At 27.5% G+C, this 18,947-nt stretch overlaps 1 protein-coding gene across 2 annotated transcripts in view; it reads right to left on the minus strand.

The window, feature by feature from the left end:
• Positions 1-6,379: 6,379 nt before the first annotated feature.
• The window catches only part of LOC142228265 (uncharacterized), a 29,463-nt gene continuing 16,895 nt past the window's right edge, over positions 6,380-18,947 (minus strand). Inside the window, exons 1-4 of one of the 2 annotated variants that reach the window (XM_075298647.1) lie at positions 17,245-17,375; positions 8,203-8,342; positions 7,954-8,110; positions 6,380-7,738 (exon numbers count right to left, since the gene is read on the minus strand). In XM_075298647.1, coding sequence (XP_075154762.1) covers positions 6,914-7,738; positions 7,954-8,110; positions 8,203-8,315 — 1,095 coding nt within the window. In that variant the 5' untranslated portion in view covers positions 8,316-8,342; positions 17,245-17,375 and the 3' untranslated portion in view covers positions 6,380-6,913. Of the gene's footprint in view, positions 7,739-7,953; positions 8,111-8,202; positions 8,343-17,244; positions 17,376-18,947 lie in introns of those variants that run through there. The other variant, XM_075298646.1, reaches the window with a different exon arrangement.

Raw genomic sequence — 18,947 nt, forward strand, 5'->3', positions numbered from 1 at the left:
ATAAAAGTGCGTGAAATTGCTAATATCATGGGCATCTCAAATGATCGAGTCCATTTAATTTTGCATGAAGAACTACAGATGAAAAATCTTGCCGCATTTGTTAACAGTCGATCAAAACGCATAAGAATGAACATTTCTCAAGCTTGTTTGGATCGTTTTAAGCTAAATAAAATGGATTTTAAGCGTCGTTTCATAACTGTTGATGAGACATGGATCCACCACTATACTCGAGAGACAAAAGAACTATCCAAACAATGGACTAAAGCTGGAGGAAGTGTCCCAAAAACAATTCAATCGGCTGGTAAGGTTATGGCAACGGTTTTTTGGGACTTCAGAGGTATTTTATTGATTGACTATCTGCAAAAGGCTAAAACAGTAAATTCAGAGTACTATTTTGGATCAATTAAATGTACAAATTCGAGAAAACCGTCCTGGCTTACAACACAAAAAAATAATTTTTTATCAAGACAACGCACCAGCGAACAAGAGTGTTTTAACAATGGCTAAAATCAACGAATTAAAGTACGAGTTGCTTGACCACCCACCTTATTCTCCTGATTTAGCTCCCAGTGATTTTTACTTGTTCCCAAATCTAAAAAAATCCTTGCTGGCAAGCGTTTTATCTCAAATGAAGATGCAATTACAGTTGTAAACCACTAATTTGAAGACCTTGAGGAAAATTATTTTAATCAAGGGATAGAATTGCTAGAAAAGCGTTGGACTAAGGTATTGAAGTTTCAGGAGAGCATATTGAAAAATAAAAAATATTTTTGAAAAACTAACTATTCTTTTTCATTGACAGGCTAAGAAGTTTCCGAACAGCCCTCGTAGTAGACAAAAGAAAGGTCGATTAAATACGTATATATTCAGTTCTTCACCGGTATATAGGGAATAAATAATTATAAACTTTTGTGCGGTAATTATAGAGCCAGAATTGAAATATTGGGGTCGCTTTATATGCAATTATGAACACGAGTCCACCAAAAATGGCAGATTTTTTACTGTTTGGTAGAGTGGTAGAATTCTTGATGTTTTGGAAGATTTTTCAAAATATTCCTCTCCAACTATGAAAATTTTCTTTAGAAATAAAATTTTGACAAAATTTCCTATAGAAATAAATTTTTGACAAAATTTTGTATAGAAATTATATTTTGACAAAATTTCCTAAAGACATAAAATGTTGACAAAATTTTCTATGTGGGGGCTATGTGCAATTATGGACCGATGTGGACCAATTTTTGCACGGTTGTTAGAGACCATATACCAAAATCATGTACCAAATTTCAGCCGGATCGGGTGATATTTGCTTCTCCTTGAGGCTCTGCTAGCCAAATCTGGGGATCGGTTTATATGGGGGCTATATGTAATTATGGACCATATACTAACACCAAGTACCAAATTTCAACCAGATCGGATGAAATTTGCTTCTGTTAGAGGCTCCACAAGCTAAATCTGGGGAACGGTTTATATGGGGGCTATGTATAATTATGGACCGATGTGGACCAATTTTTGCATGATTGTTAGAGACCATATACTAACACCAAGTACCAAATTTCAAGCAGATCGGATGAAATTTGCTTCTCTTAGAGGGATCGGTTTATATGAAGGCTATATATAATTATGGACCGATGTGGACCAATTTTTGCATGGTTGTTAGAGACCATATACCAACATCATGTACCAAATTTCAGCCGGATCGGATGAAATTTGCTTCTGTTTGGGGCTCCGCAAGCCAAATTTGGGATCGGTTTATATGGGGGGCTATATATAATTATGGACCGATGTGGACCAATTCTTGCATGGTTGTTAGAGACCATATACCAAATCATGTACCAAATTTCAGCCGGATCGGATGATATTTGCTTCTCCTTGAGGCTCCGCTAGCCAAATCTGGGGATCGGTTTATATGGGGGCTATATGTAATTATGCACCGATATGGACCAATTCTGTCATGGTTTTTAGAGATCATATGCTGACACCATGTACCAAATTTCAGCCGGATCGGATGAAATTTGCTTCTCTTAGAGGCTCTGCAAGCCAAATCTGGGAATCTGTTTATATGGGGGTTATATATACCATCCGACCTACATCAATAACAACTACTTGTGCCAAGTTTCAAGTGGATAGCTTGTTTCGTTCGGAAGTTGGCGTGATTTCAACAGACGGACGGACGTGCTTAGATCGACTCAGAATTTTACCACGACCCAGAATATATATACTTTATGGGGTCTTAGAGCAATATTCCGATGTGTTACAAATGGAATGACAAAGTTAATATACCCGATCCTATGGTGGAGGGTACTTAACTCCGGCTATATAAATAAATTGCAATAAAATCACTTCCAAATGAATGCAACGTACATATGTATTAAAAAAATATTCTTTCCAAAAAACGCTCTCCTATGAGTTTTTGAAAAAGTTGGCTGAATCGGTTATTCGTCTAAAAAAATATCGACCACCGGTTTCAGATAATATTCAGTTTTTTTTTTTTTAAGCGAGAAAATCAACCTTCAAATTTTCAATCACTCTAATGACAATGAATCCCGATCAGCTCATTTTCCTAGGCCTCATAGGCTGATGCTTTAGTGAAATAGAGGGTTCACTTTTTTTTGAGTGTGTCTTCTTCATCTCATAACCCTCCTCGTCGATTAGATGATCGATTACATGCCTCTATAACATATCTTCCTTATGCAGTATTGAATAGTTCACTAGTTTATGGTTCATGACTTTAAGGAGTTAATGACCGACGGATAGGAAAAATGATGGTGAAAAAAATACGTTTGGAACATAGTATCGATAACACAGTCATGTGTTATCATGTATACTTTCGAAATTTGCTCCAGAGTTACATATCGAGCTTTAATACCCTGAAGCTTACATCTAGTGGAAATTTCCGCTATCCATAAGAAATGCATTGCTATGTCTACCAACGAGAAATGATAATTGTTGTCGATAACACGGTATTTCCATGTATTTCTAATGAGATTTCTCACATAAGAATAACTTTCCCACGAAATTTTCGGTAGCAAAATCACCAATGCGAGGTTAGAGATGCAAACTGACCTTAAGAACTACATGAGAAACTGTTTTATCGGTATACTAACGAAATTTTATCCAGAGATATATATCGGCTACGAAAAATGGTAGATTTTTTACTGTTTTGGTGGATTTTGCAAAAACATCCTCCCCAAGAGGTACTTCACAAATTTTATATAGAAATAAAATTTTGACAAAATTTTATATAGAAATAAAATTTTGACAAAACTTTCTATAGAAATAAAATTTCGGGAAAAATTTCTATAGAAATAAAATTTTTACAAAATTTTCTATAGAAATAAAATTTTTGACAAAATTTTCTATAAAAATAAAATGTTGACTAAATTTTCTATAGAAATAAAATTTTGACTAAATTTTCTATAGAAATAAAATTTTGACAAACTTTTGTATAGAAATAAAATTTTACGAAAATTTTCTATAGAAATAATATTTTGACAAAATTTTCTATAGAAATAAGATTTTGACAAAATTTTCTATAGAAATAAGATTTTGACAAAATTTTCTATAGAAATAAAATTTTGACAAAATTTTCTATAGAAATAAAATTTTGACAAAATTTTCTATAGAAATAAAATTTTGTCAAAATTTTCTATAGAAATAAAATTTTGACAAAATTTTCTATAGAAATAAAATTTTGACAAAATTTTCTGTAGAAATAAAATTTTGGCAAAATTTTCTATAGAAATAAAATGTTGACAAAATTTTCTATTGGAGAAAAATTTTGAAAAAAGATTCTATAGAAATAAAATTTTGACAAAATTTTCTATAGAAATAAAATTTTGACAAAATTTTCTATAGAAATAAAATTTTTACAAAATTTTCTATAGAAATAAAATTTTGACAAAATTTTCTATAGAAATAAAATTTTGACAAAATTTTCTATAGAAATAAAATTTTGACAAAATTTTCTTTAGAAATAAAATTTTGACAAAATTTTCTATAGAAACAAAATTTTGAAAAAAAAATTCTATAGAAATAAAATTTTGACAAAATTTTCTATAGAAATAAAATTTTGACAAAATTTTCTATAGAAATAAAATTTTGACAAGATTTTCTATAGAAATACAATTTTTGACAAAATTTTCTATAGAAATAAAATTTTTGACAAAATTATCTATAGAAATAAAATTTTGACAAAATTTTCTATAGAAATAAAATTTTGAAAAAAATTTTTATGGAAATAAAATGTTGACAAAATTTTCTATAGAAATAACATTTTGACAAAATATTCTATAGAAATAAAATTTTGAGAAAATTTTCTATAGAAATAAAATTTTGAGAAAATTTTCTAAAGAAATAAAATTTTCTATGGAAATAAAATTTTGAAAAAATTTTCTATAGAAATAAAATTTTGACAAAATTTTCTATGGAAATAAAATTTTGACAAAATTTTCTATAGAAATAAAATTTTGGCAAAATTTTCTATAGAAATAACATTTTGACTAAATTTTCTATAGAAATAAAATTTTGACAAAATTTTCCATGGAAATAAAATTTTGACAAAATTTTCTATAGAAATAAAATGTTGACAAAATTTTCAATAGATTTTAAATTTTGAAAAATTTTCTATAGAAATAAAATTTTGATAAAATTTTTTATGGAAATAAAATTTTGACAAAATTTTCAATAGAAATAAAATTTTGAGAAATTTTTCTATAGAAATAAAATTTTGAGAAATTTTTCTATAAAAATAAAATTTTCTATTGGAAATAAACTTTTGACAAGATTTTCTATAGAAATTTTCTATAGAAATAAAATTTTGACAAAATTTTCCATTGGAAATAAAATGTTAACAAAATTTTCTATGGAAATTATTTGTTTCAAAAAACTTCGTGCTCCGGTTTTGGAAAGAAGTCAGGTATTTAAAAACCGAGAAAATCCGACTAACTCTACCTCTAGTGGAAATTTCCGCTATCCATAAGAAATTCTTTGCTATGTGTGTTAAGGAAAAAATCCGTTTTTATCGATTGTTTACAGTTTGCTCCCATATACAGAAATTCATAGCAAAACTGTATTATTGGCGGATAAATGAAATTTCCACTAAAGGTGGTGCAGGCCTTAAGTCCGGTATCCAGCTTTTGAAAATTTTTTTGTTGCATGTCGATAACACAGTTAGGTATAGTGCCAGCCCGATATTTCAGGCTCACTTAGACTATTCAGTCCATTGTGATACCACACTAAGTGCTGCCCGATTCTATGTTAAGCTCAATGACAAGGGACCTCCTTTTTATAGCTGAGTCCGAACGGCGTTCCACATTGAAGTGAAACCACTTAGAAAAGCTTTGAAACACTCAGAAATATCACCAACTTTACTGAGGTGGGATAATCCACCGATGAAAAACTTTTGGTGAACCCACGACCCTGTGTATGCAAGGCGGGTATGCTAACCATTGTACCACGGCGGCTTCCGTGTTCATCCTTATAATACATTTTTGCTATGTATTTCTTATGGGGGCAAAATATAAACAATCGATAATAATGTGTCACGAAATTTTCGTTAGCAAATATATAGCAATGCATGTTTTATGGGTAGCAGAAATTTCCGCTAGAGGTGCATACCGGCCTTTAATCGTGGAAAAAATGATGGTTTTCACGAGATCACAAAAAGTTAAGGTGGGTATTGTGTTCAGTTTTCCCACCGAAAAGGGGCTTTTTAATTCGGTTACTTTTTGCAATGATTTCATTTTAAGAGTGCCGATATCTCGTATCCGGAAAAATATTGGCGCCTTCTGCGTTTTACCACAGCGTCTCAGAGTAGATGATCGAGCGCCTCTATATCATCTTCGTTCCCTTATAATGGTCTATGTCACTGCTGTGATTTGATCCTTTTGCCTTCTATAGAAAAATTATGAAGTTAGCACATTAGTTGAGAAAAGACGTTATGCAATCGTGAGTAGTTCATTAGTTTATGGTTCATGTCTTAGGTTAGGTTAGGTTTTGGTGGCAGCCCGACTCACTTTGACTAAGTGACAGACTCACTTTGACTATGTCCATTGTGATACAACAGTGGTGAACTTTTTGTTGCATGTCGATAATAAAGTTTTGTTATGTTTTTCTTATGGAAGCAAAATATTCATGTCTTAAAAGGGGTACATTTTCAAATTTGACCGATGGGATGGGAAAAATGAAGCCGGGATTTGATGCTGCGACCCTGAAATGTAACTCACTCAATCCCTAATTGGCAGGAAATGTTTACAGCGTAATTGGGGTGTTATACTGTCAATTGGCTATGCTATTTTCTTACCCAAATTTCATAAGATTGATTTTTCATCAACCGTTTTGTTTGCCTTTCGTATAAAATAATAAAAAAAAAACATTGAACTTTGAATGGACTTTAAATTTACGTTTGATTTTTTTATTTTCTTTTGAAATAATATCACTATACGTAGAGATGTATGTATAAGAGTATGCTGTTTTTTTTTTAATATGTAGTAAAAATAAAATCTATATATCTATGACATTACACATATGTATTTTTAAATGAAATTTAAATGAAAAAAAAAATAATTAATTAATTAAATGATTTAGCTACAACAGAAGGGAAGGGTTTCGATGGATTTACTTAATTACAAAATTACTATATACACCATTTGATAATACTGCACCCTGAAGCTATGAATTAATAATCATCGAATCATAAGCAGTCAAGTGGAAAGCTTTGTTTTTATAGAAGAATCCATCAAGTCTTGCAAGATTGGTTGAAGCCGATATGAGTTGCATAGTTGTGTCTACAAATTGACACATGGAGTATTATGAAATGAGAGTTATGGTTTGACTTATGGACCTAATGTACTTTGTTTTTAATGTGTAATCGATGGAGAAGGGGGGTTGGGTATATATAGCTAAGGGGGTATATTTAGGCTACGGGCGTTGCTTCCGCTGCAGGGTCATTCACTGCCGTTGACGACACCGTTTCATTAGAGGTTTCTGGAGCGCCTTCATTATTATTGGCCCGAACATAGACGGCACTGGCTTCTATAACTACAACAGGCAATTCGGGGGCTGGGTTGTTATTAACATCACTTTTGTCCTCAGCCGCCAGAGTTTCCGTTACGGGTGTTGAGGTGGCTTGTTCGGGACTTGCCTCCACTACCTTAGTTGGTTCTTCTGTCGGTTGTTGTGTTTGTGGCGATGATGATGCGTCTTGTGCTACAGGAACTTCATTTTCTTTGGGGGCTTTTTCCGGTTCTACAGTTTCAGTTTTATTTTCTTCACTTTGGACTTCCTGTGGGCTTGATTTCACTTTTTCCGGCTCTCCACTAATTTGAATTTTTGGTGTTTCCACTTTATTAGCCTCGGGGGCTGGCGATGGAGCCTTGGAAGATTGAGGTGTTGGAGCCTTGGATGATTGCGGTGTTGGAGCCTTGGATGATTGTGGTGTTGGAGCCTTGGATGATTGTGGTGTAGATGATTGAGAACCTTTACCCTTGGGTACATCCAAGCCATGGGCTTTTTTATCCAATAACACTGAAGTGGCTTGTGGTGCTGGACTACCACACCTTTTGATATTCTCGATTTTCTCATTTGTTTCACGACGAATTTCGGATATCGGTTTCAATAGAAAGATGGGCACATCATCGTCCCGTCTTTGAAATAGCATTTCACCTTCAAATTCGACCAGTTTGTGTTTACGGGCTCTCAGGAGGATACCCACAACTTTGTCGGAAATGTAATTGTAAATCTAAAGAAGGGGGGAATAAAAAAAATAATAGCAATTAGCTGAAAGATACACAAATTCAATTTATGAAATTGAGGATATATGTTAAGTGAACAAACACAATTTAAAAAAAAAAAATAATTTCATTAATTAATTTTTTAATTGTTTAGTTGAAAAAATTTAGGTTATGGATAACCAACCAAAAACATTTTTTTTTGAATGAAAATTTTCAATCTTACATTGAACAACTCGCCAAAGGGTATCACTCGCATGCCTGGCTCATCCTTGACATTGTAGCCTTCCGAATCGATTATCTGACAAAGCTCTAACATCTCTTTGAGTACATGAATATTAGCCTTTTGTCCTCTCATCTCAGTTAAACTGCCTGCCAAGGGTCTGCAAAACAAAAAAAAATCCATAAGTTTAACAAATTCCTATGCAATGGACCTGTGGTGGTCTTTAGTGGGAGGAGGGGCGGCTATACTTACTTGCCATATTCATCTTTGGAAAATGTTGGCTTTGGTGATACTCGCCCATCGGTTTGTGCAAAAGGGTTTAACAACTGCGATTGTTTATGTTGATTAACTTGTTGATTGAACATAGCTACTTTCGAGGATAAAGGAGAGTCCTGTAATGAGGCAAAATAAAAAGTTTTCGGTTTAGTAATAGCCCTATAAGGTTTAGCAATTTTTAAATTTGGGACAATAATTTAACAAGGTCCATTTGTAGAATTTTGAAAAGAATTTGCCCTGAGATCTGGTGGTAGTTTTGAATTTAATTTTGTCAAAATTTAAATGAGAATATCTAATGAAGTATAACTGACAGTTCTCCAGATATCCATTTTTTATATTTTAAATTTTCTCCTATAAAACCCAGTATTCAACTCATTTCCTTTACATACCGATAATACAGTCTTACAATTCATTTCTTATGTGATCAAAATTTAAACAATTGATAACAACTTCCCTAAGGAATTTTCAGTGGCAAAAACACCAATATAATTTGGGTAGCCTAACCTACAGACACTGTTGTATCGATATACTAACGAATTTTGCTTCACAGATACATACCGGCATATAATGCATATAAGTTTATAAGCAAACAAATTTAACGTCCGGAATGTCCACCTCTAGTAGAAATTTCCGCCATAAGTAATGCATTGCTATGTTTGCTACCGAAAATTGCGTTACACGTTATTATCGATAGATTACATTTTGCTCCCACAAGAAATACATATCAAAATTGTATTATTAGTGTCAAATGAAGTTTCCGCTAGAGGTGTATACGGGTCTTAACCTTGAAAAAGATGGTTTACACTCAGTGTCGATAACACAGTATTCATATGTACTTATGTGATTTAAAATTAAAAGAAAATAAATAATAACTCCGCCACTGGCAAAACATCGATGTATTTAGGGGTAGCGGTTAGAGATCTATTTAGCCTTAAGAACTGCATGAGAAACTGTTTTATCGGTATGCTAACGAAATATGCTCCAGAGATACATAACGGACTTTAAGACATGTAGGTTTACAAGCAAAGATTTTTTTAAAGAGGTATGCACTTCTAGTGGAAATTTCCGACACAAGTAATGCATTGCCATGTCAGCTAACGAAAATACATATCAATATTGTATTATTGGCGGACAAAAGAAATTTCAGCTAGATGTGCATGCCGGCCTTATCCGTGAACAATTATGGTTTTCACTAAATATCGAATGAAATTTTTTATTTCTATAGAAAATTTTCTCAATTTTTTTTTCTTTGGAAAAATTTTCTCAAAATTTTATTTCTATTGAAAATCTTCTCAAAATTTTATTTCTATAGAAAATTTTCTCAATTTTTTATTTCTATAGAAAATTTTCTCAAAATTTTGTTTCTATAGAAAACTTTCTCAAAATTTTATTTCTGTAGAAAATCTTCTCAAAATTTTATTTCTATAGAAAATTTGCTCAAAATTTTATTTCTATAGAAAATTTTCTCAAAATTTTGTTTCTATAGAAAATTTTCTCAAAATTTTATTTCTATAGAAAATTTTCTCAAAATTTGATTACTATAGAACATATTCTCAAAATTTTATTTCTATAGAAAATCTTCTCAAAATATAATTTCTATAGAAAATTTTCCCAAAATTTTGTTTCTATAGAAAATTTTCTCAAAATTTTATTTCTATAGCAGCAAATCGTCTCAAAATTTTATTTCTATAGAAAATTTTCCCAAAATTTTGTTTCTATAGAAAATTTTCTCAAAATTTTATTTCTATAGAAAATCTTCTCAAAATTTTATTTCTATAGAAAATTTTCCTAAAATTTTGTTTCTATAGAAAATTTTCTCAAAATTTTATTGCTATGGAAAATTTTTTCAAAATTTTATTTTTATAGAAAATTTGCTCAAAATTTTATTTCTATAGAAAATTTGCTCAAAATTTTGTTTCTATAAAAAATTTTGTCAAATTTGTATATCTATAGAAAATTTGCTCAAAAATTTTATTTCTATGTGAAAATTTTTTCAAAATTTTATTTTTATAGAAAAATTGCTCAAAATTTTATTTCTATAGAAAATTTGCTCAAAATTTTGTTTCTATAAAAAATTTTGTCAAATTTGTATATCTATAGAAAATTTGCTCAAAAATTTTATTTCTATAGAAAATTTTCTCAAAATTTTATTTCTATGGAATATTTTTTCAAAATTTTATTTTTATAGAAAATTTGCTCAAAATTTGATTTCTAAAGAAAAATTTCTCAACATTTTATTTCTATAGATAATTTTCCCAAAATTTGATTTCTATAGAAAATTTTCTCAAAATTTTATTTCTATAGAAAATTTTGTCAAAATGTTATTTCTATAGAAAATTTTGTCAAAATTTTATTTCTATAGAAAGTTTTCTCAAAATTTTATTTCTATGGAAATTTTTTTCAAAATTTTATTTTTATAGAAAATTTGCTCAAAATTTGATTTCTATAGAAAATTTTCTCAAAATTTTATTTCTATATATAATTTTCCCAAAATTTGATTTCTATAGAAAATTTTGTCAAAATTTGATTTCTATAGAAAAATTTCTCAAAATTTTATTTCTATAGATAATTTTCTCAAAATTTGATTTCTATAGAAAATTTTGTCAAAATTTGATTTCTATAGAAAAATGTCTCAAAATTTTATTTCTGTAGAAATTTGTGCAAAAATTTGGTTTCTATAGAAAATATTCACAAAATTTTGTTTCTTTTGTCAAATTTGTATTTCTAATAAAATTGAAATACTTCTTAGAAGAGAGCACAATGTAAATAATATGCCAATGTAATTTAATATGTCTGTGTTACCGGCAGCCATATTTATATAATTTATTAAATTTCACGTGATAACACCAACATAGTGGCCATCATACACCGTGTGTAAGCCTCTAGTGAAATATGCGCTACCCATAAGGAATGAATAGCTATAATTGCTAACAAAATTTTCGTGTGGCGTTGTTATCGCTTAATAAATACACTTTAAACTGCAATATCGGCTGTTTTCAGACCGACATGTATCTCTAGCGGAAATTTTGTTTATTCGCCTCCAGAGAAATTTCAAGAAACATATAGAAATATATGCCAACGAAAATTCCATGGGGCGATGTTTAGGAAAGAAATGATAGCCTGTGTTATCGGCTGGTTTAAGCCCGATATGTAGCTCTAGTGGAAATTTCGTTTGTGTGCCGCTAACACAGTTTCCCTATGTCTTTCTTATCTTCATTTACATTTAGAGTTTATTTTTCACATTCTATATTCCATTGTAGCATCGCCTATATATTTGTTTTTATTTTGACAAAAACATTGTCTAATTCCACTCAATCATATTCAAAATATGTTCATATTTAAATCATATCTATTAAATTTCCTTTCTAATCTGCAGATGTTTTCTAATAAATTTTCAAAAGCAACAACGACTACAATTTAAATAAACTTAAAAATATATACATGGATGTATAATAAGTACTACACCCCGCATACATTTTTATAGATATATGTACGAATAAATGAATGGTGGCCACTTAGAGCTGAAAATTATAAAAAATAATGAAAAGAGCATAAAATCTGATATGGCAATGCATATAAAATATTTTCAAACATATTTATCACAATCTCCAGATATGAATTGTTGGGGGCAATTATTACATCGATTTATCATGCGTTCCCTGTGGCTTAACTGTATGTCGATAACAGGGTTAATTAAGTTTTTTCTAATGCGCCGTTCATACTACTCTTTTATTTGGACAAGCTTTTGAAGATTGTATATAAAACCCATGGAACAACTGATTTGATTCCTAACGATTGGTGTTGATTCAAACCAAGTTTGCCATATTTTTTTTTATGGAGAATCGCCAAACCGTCGCCCAAATAAAAGTACAATATGAAAGGCATATTGAACTGGCCAACAAGGCACTTTAGAAACTGTTACTTGTGATCCCTTAATTCTTATACAAATTACGCCTAACAAAATGATAACACAGTTTTTCATATCACCGAATCTTTTCTGTCATAAATACCTTAACGGTAGAGCAAAAATCGTTTATTCGGCAGAGAAAACAGTTTTCTAAAAGAAATTATAAAAAAACCGATAATAACTCCAATTCCTGAAGAAAGTAAATATTTCGCTAGAAACGCATTCGTATCTTAACTCCCTATTTGATTTCTTTCATTGTCATTGTTTTTTACGGAAATAGGCATGCAATAGGCGTATACCAAACGTGACAAAGATGAACTTGACCTTCAATCAGACACAAACCACATAGCATCTCATAAGATGTACATATATTGTGGACAATTCTCATAGCACACGAAATAATAAAAAAAATATGCGTATAACAACCATGTAAATCTTTGGCTATATTTCTTTTTCGTATAATTTGCGCCATTTATTATAAATTGCATATTAAAACGAATTAGTTTTGCAATTTTTCCACTAAAAAAATGAAATTGGTGTGGAAACAAGGCCCAGTCCAAGTAAGCCAAAAAGGGCCCTGTTTTGAGTATATGGTTGTTGCTGTTAGCAAGTCAATATCAGGTAATGAAGCTAACCCTACAATTTCTCATTTTATTTCCATAGAAAATTTTGTCTCAAGTTTTATTTCTATAGAGAATTTTGTCAAAATTTTATTTCTATAGAAAATTTTTGCAAAATTTTATTTCTATAGAAAATTTTTGCAAAATTTTATTTCTATAGAAAATTTTTGCAAAATTTTATTTCCATAGAAAATTTTGTCACAAGTTTTATTTCTATAGAAAATTTTGTCAAAATTTTATTTCTATAGAAAATTTTGCCAAAAATATTATTTCTATAGAAAATTTTGCCAAAAATTTTATTTCTATAATAATTTTTTTCAAAATTTTATTTCTATAGAAAATTTTGTAAAAATTTTATTTTTATAGAAAATTTTGTAAAGAATTTTATTTCTATAAAAAGTTTGTCAAAATTTGATTTCTATAGAAAATTTTGTCAAAATTGTATTTCTATAGAAAATTTTGTCAAAATTGTATTTCTATAGATAATTTTGTCAAAATTTTATTTCTATAGAGAATTTTGTAAAAATTTTATTTCTATAGAAAATTTTGTCAAAATTTTATTTCTATAGAAAAATTTTCTCAAAATTTTATTTCTACAGAAAATTTTGTCAAATTTTATTTCTATAGGAATAGTCCACATATTATTTCTATAGAAAATTTTGTCAAAATTGTATTTCTATAGATAATTTTGTCAAAATTTTATTTCTATAGAGAATTTTGTAAAAATTTTATTTCTATAGAAAATTTCGTTAAAATTTTATGTCTATAGAAAATTTTGTAAAAATTTTATTTCTATAGAAAACGTTTTGTCAAAATTTTATTTCTATAGAAAATTTTGTCGAAATTTTATTTCCATAGAAAATTTTGTCAAAATTTTATTTCTGTAGGAAATTTTGTCAAAATTGCATTGCTATAGAAAATGTGGTCAGAATTTTATTTCTATAGAAAATTTCGTTAAAATTTTATGTCTATAGAAAATTTTGTAAAAATTTTATTTCTATAGAAAACGTTTTGTCAACATTTTATTTCTATAGAAAATTTTGTCGAAATTTTATTTCCATAGAAAATTTTGTAAAAATTTTATTTCCATAGAAAATTTTGTCAAAGCTTCTATGGAAAATTTAATAAATTTTATTTTTGTAAAAAAAATTTTATTTCTATCGAAAATTTTGTCCAATTTTATTTCTATAGAAAATATTTTCAAATTTTATTTCTATAGGAAATTTAGTCAACATATTATTTCTATAGAAAATTTTGTAAAAATTTTATTTCTATAGAAAATTTTGCCAACATTTTATTTCTAGCGAAAATTTTTTCAAAATTTTATTTCTATAGAAAATTTTGTCAAATTTTTTCGTCTATAGAAAATTTTGTTAAACTTTTATTTCTATAGAAAATTTTGTAAAAATTTTAAATCTATAGAAAATTTTGTCAAAGTTGAATTTATACGGAAAATTTGGCAATTTTTGTAAAAAAAAAATTGTCAAAATTTTATTTCAAATTTTGTTTGTCAAAATTTTATTTCTAGAGAAAATTTTGTCAAAATTTTATTTCTATCGAAAATTTTGTCAATATTTTATTTCTTTAGAAAATTTTGTCAAAAAATTTATTTCTATAGAAAATTTTGTCAATATTTTATTTCTAACGAAAATTTTTTTATAATTTTATTTCTATAGAAAATTTTGTCAAAATTTTATTTCTATAGGAAACTTAGTCAACATATTACTTCTATTGAAAATTTTGTCAAAATTTTATTTCTATAGAAAATTTTGTCAAAATTTTATTTCTATCGGAAATTTTGTCAGAATTTTATTTCTATAGAAAATTTTGTCAGAATTTTATTTCTATAGAAAATTTTGTCAGAATTTTATTTCTATAGAAAATTTTGTTAAAATTTTATTTCTGTTGAAAATTTTGTCAAAATTTTGGTTCTAGAGAAAATTTTGTCAAATGTTATTTCTATAGAAAATTTTGTCAAAAAAATTTATTTCTATCGAAAATTTTGTGAAAATGTTATTTCTATCGAAAATTTTGTCGAAATTTTATTTCCATAGAAAATTTTGTAAAAATTTTATTTCCATAGAAAATTTTGTCAAAGCTTCTATGGAAAATTTAATAAATTTTATTTTTGTAAAAAAAATTTTATTTCTATCGAAAATTTTGTCCAATTTTATTTCTATAGAAAATATTTTCAAATTTTATTTCTATAGGAAATTTAGTCAACATATTATTTCTATAGAAAATTTTGTAAAAATTTTATTTCTATAGAAAATTTTGCCAACATTTTATTTCTAGCGAAAATTTTTTCAAAATTTTATTTCTATAGAAAATTTTGTCAAATTTTTTCGTCTATAGAAAATTTTGTTAAACTTTTATTTCTATAGAAAATTTTGTAAAAATTTTAAATCTATAGAAAATTTTGTCAAAGTTGAATTTATACGGAAAATTTGGCAATTTTTGTAAAAAAAAATTGTCAAAATTTTATTTCAAATTTTGTTTGTCAAAATTTTATTTCTAGAGAAAATTTTGTCAAAATTTTATTTCTATCGAAAATTTTGTCAATATTTTATTTCTTTAGAAAATTTTGTCAAAAAATTTATTTCTATAGAAAATTTTGTCAATATTTTATTTCTAACGAAAATTTTTTTATAATTTTATTTCTATAGAAAATTTTGTCAAAATTTTATTTCTATAGGAAACTTAGTCAACATATTACTTCTATTGAAAATTTTGTCAAAATTTTATTTCTATAGAAAATTTTGTCAAAATTTTATTTCTATCGGAAATTTTGTCAGAATTTTATTTCTATAGAAAATTTTGTCAGAATTTTATTTCTATAGAAAATTTTGTCAGAATTTTATTTCTATAGAAAATTTTGTTAAAATTTTATTTCTGTTGAAAATTTTGTCAAAATTTTGGTTCTAGAGAAAATTTTGTCAAATGTTATTTCTATAGAAAATTTTGTCAAAAAAATTTATTTCTATCGAAAATTTTGTGAAAATGTTATTTCTATCGAAAATTTTGTCAAAATTTTATTTCTATAGAAAATTTTGTCAAAAAATTTATTTCTATAGACAATTTTGTCAATTTTATTTCTATCGAAAATTTTGTCAAAATTTTATTTCTATAGACAATTTTTTCAAAATTTTATTTCTATAGAAAATTTTGTCAAAATTTTATTGCCATAGAAAATTTTGTCAAAATTTTATTTCTATAGAAAATTTTGTCAAAATTTTATTTCTATAGAAAATTTTGTCAAAAGTTTATTTCTATAGAAAATTTTGTCAAAATTTTATTTCTATCGAAAATTTTGTCAATATTTTATTTCTATGGAAAATTTTGTCAAAAAATTTATTTCTATAGAAAATTTTGTCAATATTTTATTTCGAACGAAAATTTTTTCATAATTTTATTTCTATAGAAAATTTTGTCAAAATTTTATTTCTATAGGAAACTTAGTCACATATTATTTCTATTGAAAATTTTGTCAAAATTTTATTTCTTAAGAAAATTTTGTCAAAATTTTATTTCTATCGAAAATTTTTTCAACATTTTATTTCTATAGAAAATTTTGTCAAAATTTTATTTCTATCGAAAATTTGTTCAACATTTTATTTCTATAGAAAATTTTGTTAAAATTTTATTTCTATAGAAAAGTTTGTCAACATTTTATTTCTATAGAAGTTTTTCAAACTTTTATTTCTATAAAAAATTAAAGTACCACTTAATTGAAGAATAATATTTTGTCAAAAAAAAACATCAAGAATTCTGCCAATCTACGAAACAGTAAAAAATTTGCCATTTTTGATAGAAGTTTATTGACCGTGTTCTGAAGCACTGTTTAATGACGATAACACAGTTAGCAAAAGTATTTCTTATGGGAGCAAAATGTAAACAATGGAGAAAAATTTTGTTTGCATTCAAATAACTAAATTTTACTGAGGGAATTCACTGGTAAAATAATTTGTTTGCAGCTCTTCAGAAAATTCATGTACATGCCGATAATACTGTTCAACAAATATTTCTTCAGAGAGAAAAGAAATTTTCGAAAATTCGTGTACATGTTCCCCAAATATTTCTTCCCCAAATATTTCTTATAGAAGAAAATAAAATAGTCGATAATAACGGTACATGTAATATTTTGAAGCAAAGATAACAATATATTTCCTATGCGTTTCGTTATCCCGATACACACTGTTATATGTCGATAACACCGTTGATCTATGTATTTCTTATGGTGGCAAAATTTAAACAATAGATAACTACTGCACAAAGATTTTCACCAGCAAATTTAGCCATACTTTTTTATGGGTAGGAAACGTCAATATCGATAACAACAGCTCACCGAATTTTAGCACGTATAAAATTAGGATTTTTTGTTACATTAAAATGTTCGTTTTAATTTGATTGTAACACTTAAAATTTTTTTAGGAAATAGTAGACTTTCTCAACATATTTCACTGTATGGATTGATTTGAATTTTTTCATTACCTGGCGTTAAGAAAAATGTTTTGAAACTGAGAAAATTTCACAAAACTAATTTAGAATTATACTAAATTGGTGAAATGTCTTCTTCTTTTCTATGTATTTAATTAAGACGTAAATAAATCACATATTTTTTCTTGAGGATAACGATTATATTCGACCGCTTTAGTTGGCAGCCATCAAAGGTACCATAAACAAACGACCCGAATGCCATAACACTTGGGATTTTAATTGATTTTTTTTGAGCCAAAATTCTATGTTTTGTCTATTTGTTTGTTTGTTCCCAATATCATGAATGAATGAATGAATGGGCCAACAGAAGAGTAGATTGAAAGGTAAAACTTGGCAATGAACGCTACGAGTAGTACACAATCAATAGTTTAAAATCATTACAGGAAATATAAATAAAAAAAACGATAAGAGAAGCAAGAAGAAAATCAATCAAATGGCAAAAGTTGCGAAAATAGAAATTGGATATGCAATGCAAATTGATGGCATTGCCACAATATATTATATGCCGATAAAACAGTGTGTCATAACAAATATAAATAAAAACTGCATTGGGTGTGAAGGTCTAGACACAACCATTGCTACAGTAATTACGCGAATTTTAGTTTATGTGTTTAATATAAGGTCGATAAAAACGATTCACTGGATTTTTGTTAGTGCATTTTTTATATTGCAGTGCATTTTTTATGGGTAGCGGTGCGAAGATGCAGACACAACTATAGCGACAGTCATTACCACGGTTGCTGCTCGATCGAAAACTAATCTACCAAAATTTGGAGAAAAAAAATTTATTGTGCAATATTTTGTTTCTATAGAAAATTTTGCCAAAATTTTGTTTCTAAGAAAATTTTGTAAAAATTTTATTTCTATAGAAGTAACATTTTGTCAAAATTTTATTTTTTTTCGATAGAAGTAAAAATTTGATTTCTTTAGAAAATTTTGTCAAAATTTAATTTCTATAGAAAATTTTATCAAATTTTTGTTTCTATATAAAAATTTTGCTGAAATTTTATTTCTAAAGAAAATTTTGTCAAAATATTTTTTCTATAGAAAGTTTTGTCAAAATTTTATTTCTATAGAAAATTTTGTCAAAATTTTATTTCTATAGAAAATTTTGTCAAAATTTTATTTCTATAGAAAATTTTGTCAAAATTTTATTTCTATAGAAAATTTTGTCAAAATTTTATTTCTATAGAAAATTTTGTCAAAATTTTATTTCTATAGAAAATTTTGTCAAAATTTCATTTCTATAGAAAATTTTGTCAAAATTTTATTTCTATAGAAAATTTTGTCAAAATTTTATTTCTATAGAAAATTTTGTCAAAATTTTTCTATAAAATTTTGTTAAAAAATTTTTTTTTTCTATTTAAAATTTTGCCAAAAGTTTATTTCCCTTCTTTGCAAAATCTACCAAAACATCAAGAATTCTACCAAACAGTAAAAAACCCACGCGAACATTTGTTTATATGTTTAATGTAAGTCCGATAACAACGCTCCACGGAAGTTTCGTAGATTACTGCCTTTTTTATGGGTAGCGGAATTTTCGTTAGAGTTTCATACCAACATTAAGGCCGAAATATGAAGCGGAAATTCAGAATGGCTACACGCAAAAAATTAATTTTCTTTTTGGGAAACGAAATTATAGACCAACTTCCTACAAATTCCGATTGCTTACTCCAATAACAAAAATTGATTGTAAA

This window comes from Haematobia irritans, chromosome 3 (assembly GCF_050003625.1).
Source record: "Haematobia irritans isolate KBUSLIRL chromosome 3, ASM5000362v1, whole genome shotgun sequence".
Classification (NCBI taxonomy): Eukaryota; Metazoa; Arthropoda; class Insecta; order Diptera; family Muscidae; genus Haematobia; species Haematobia irritans.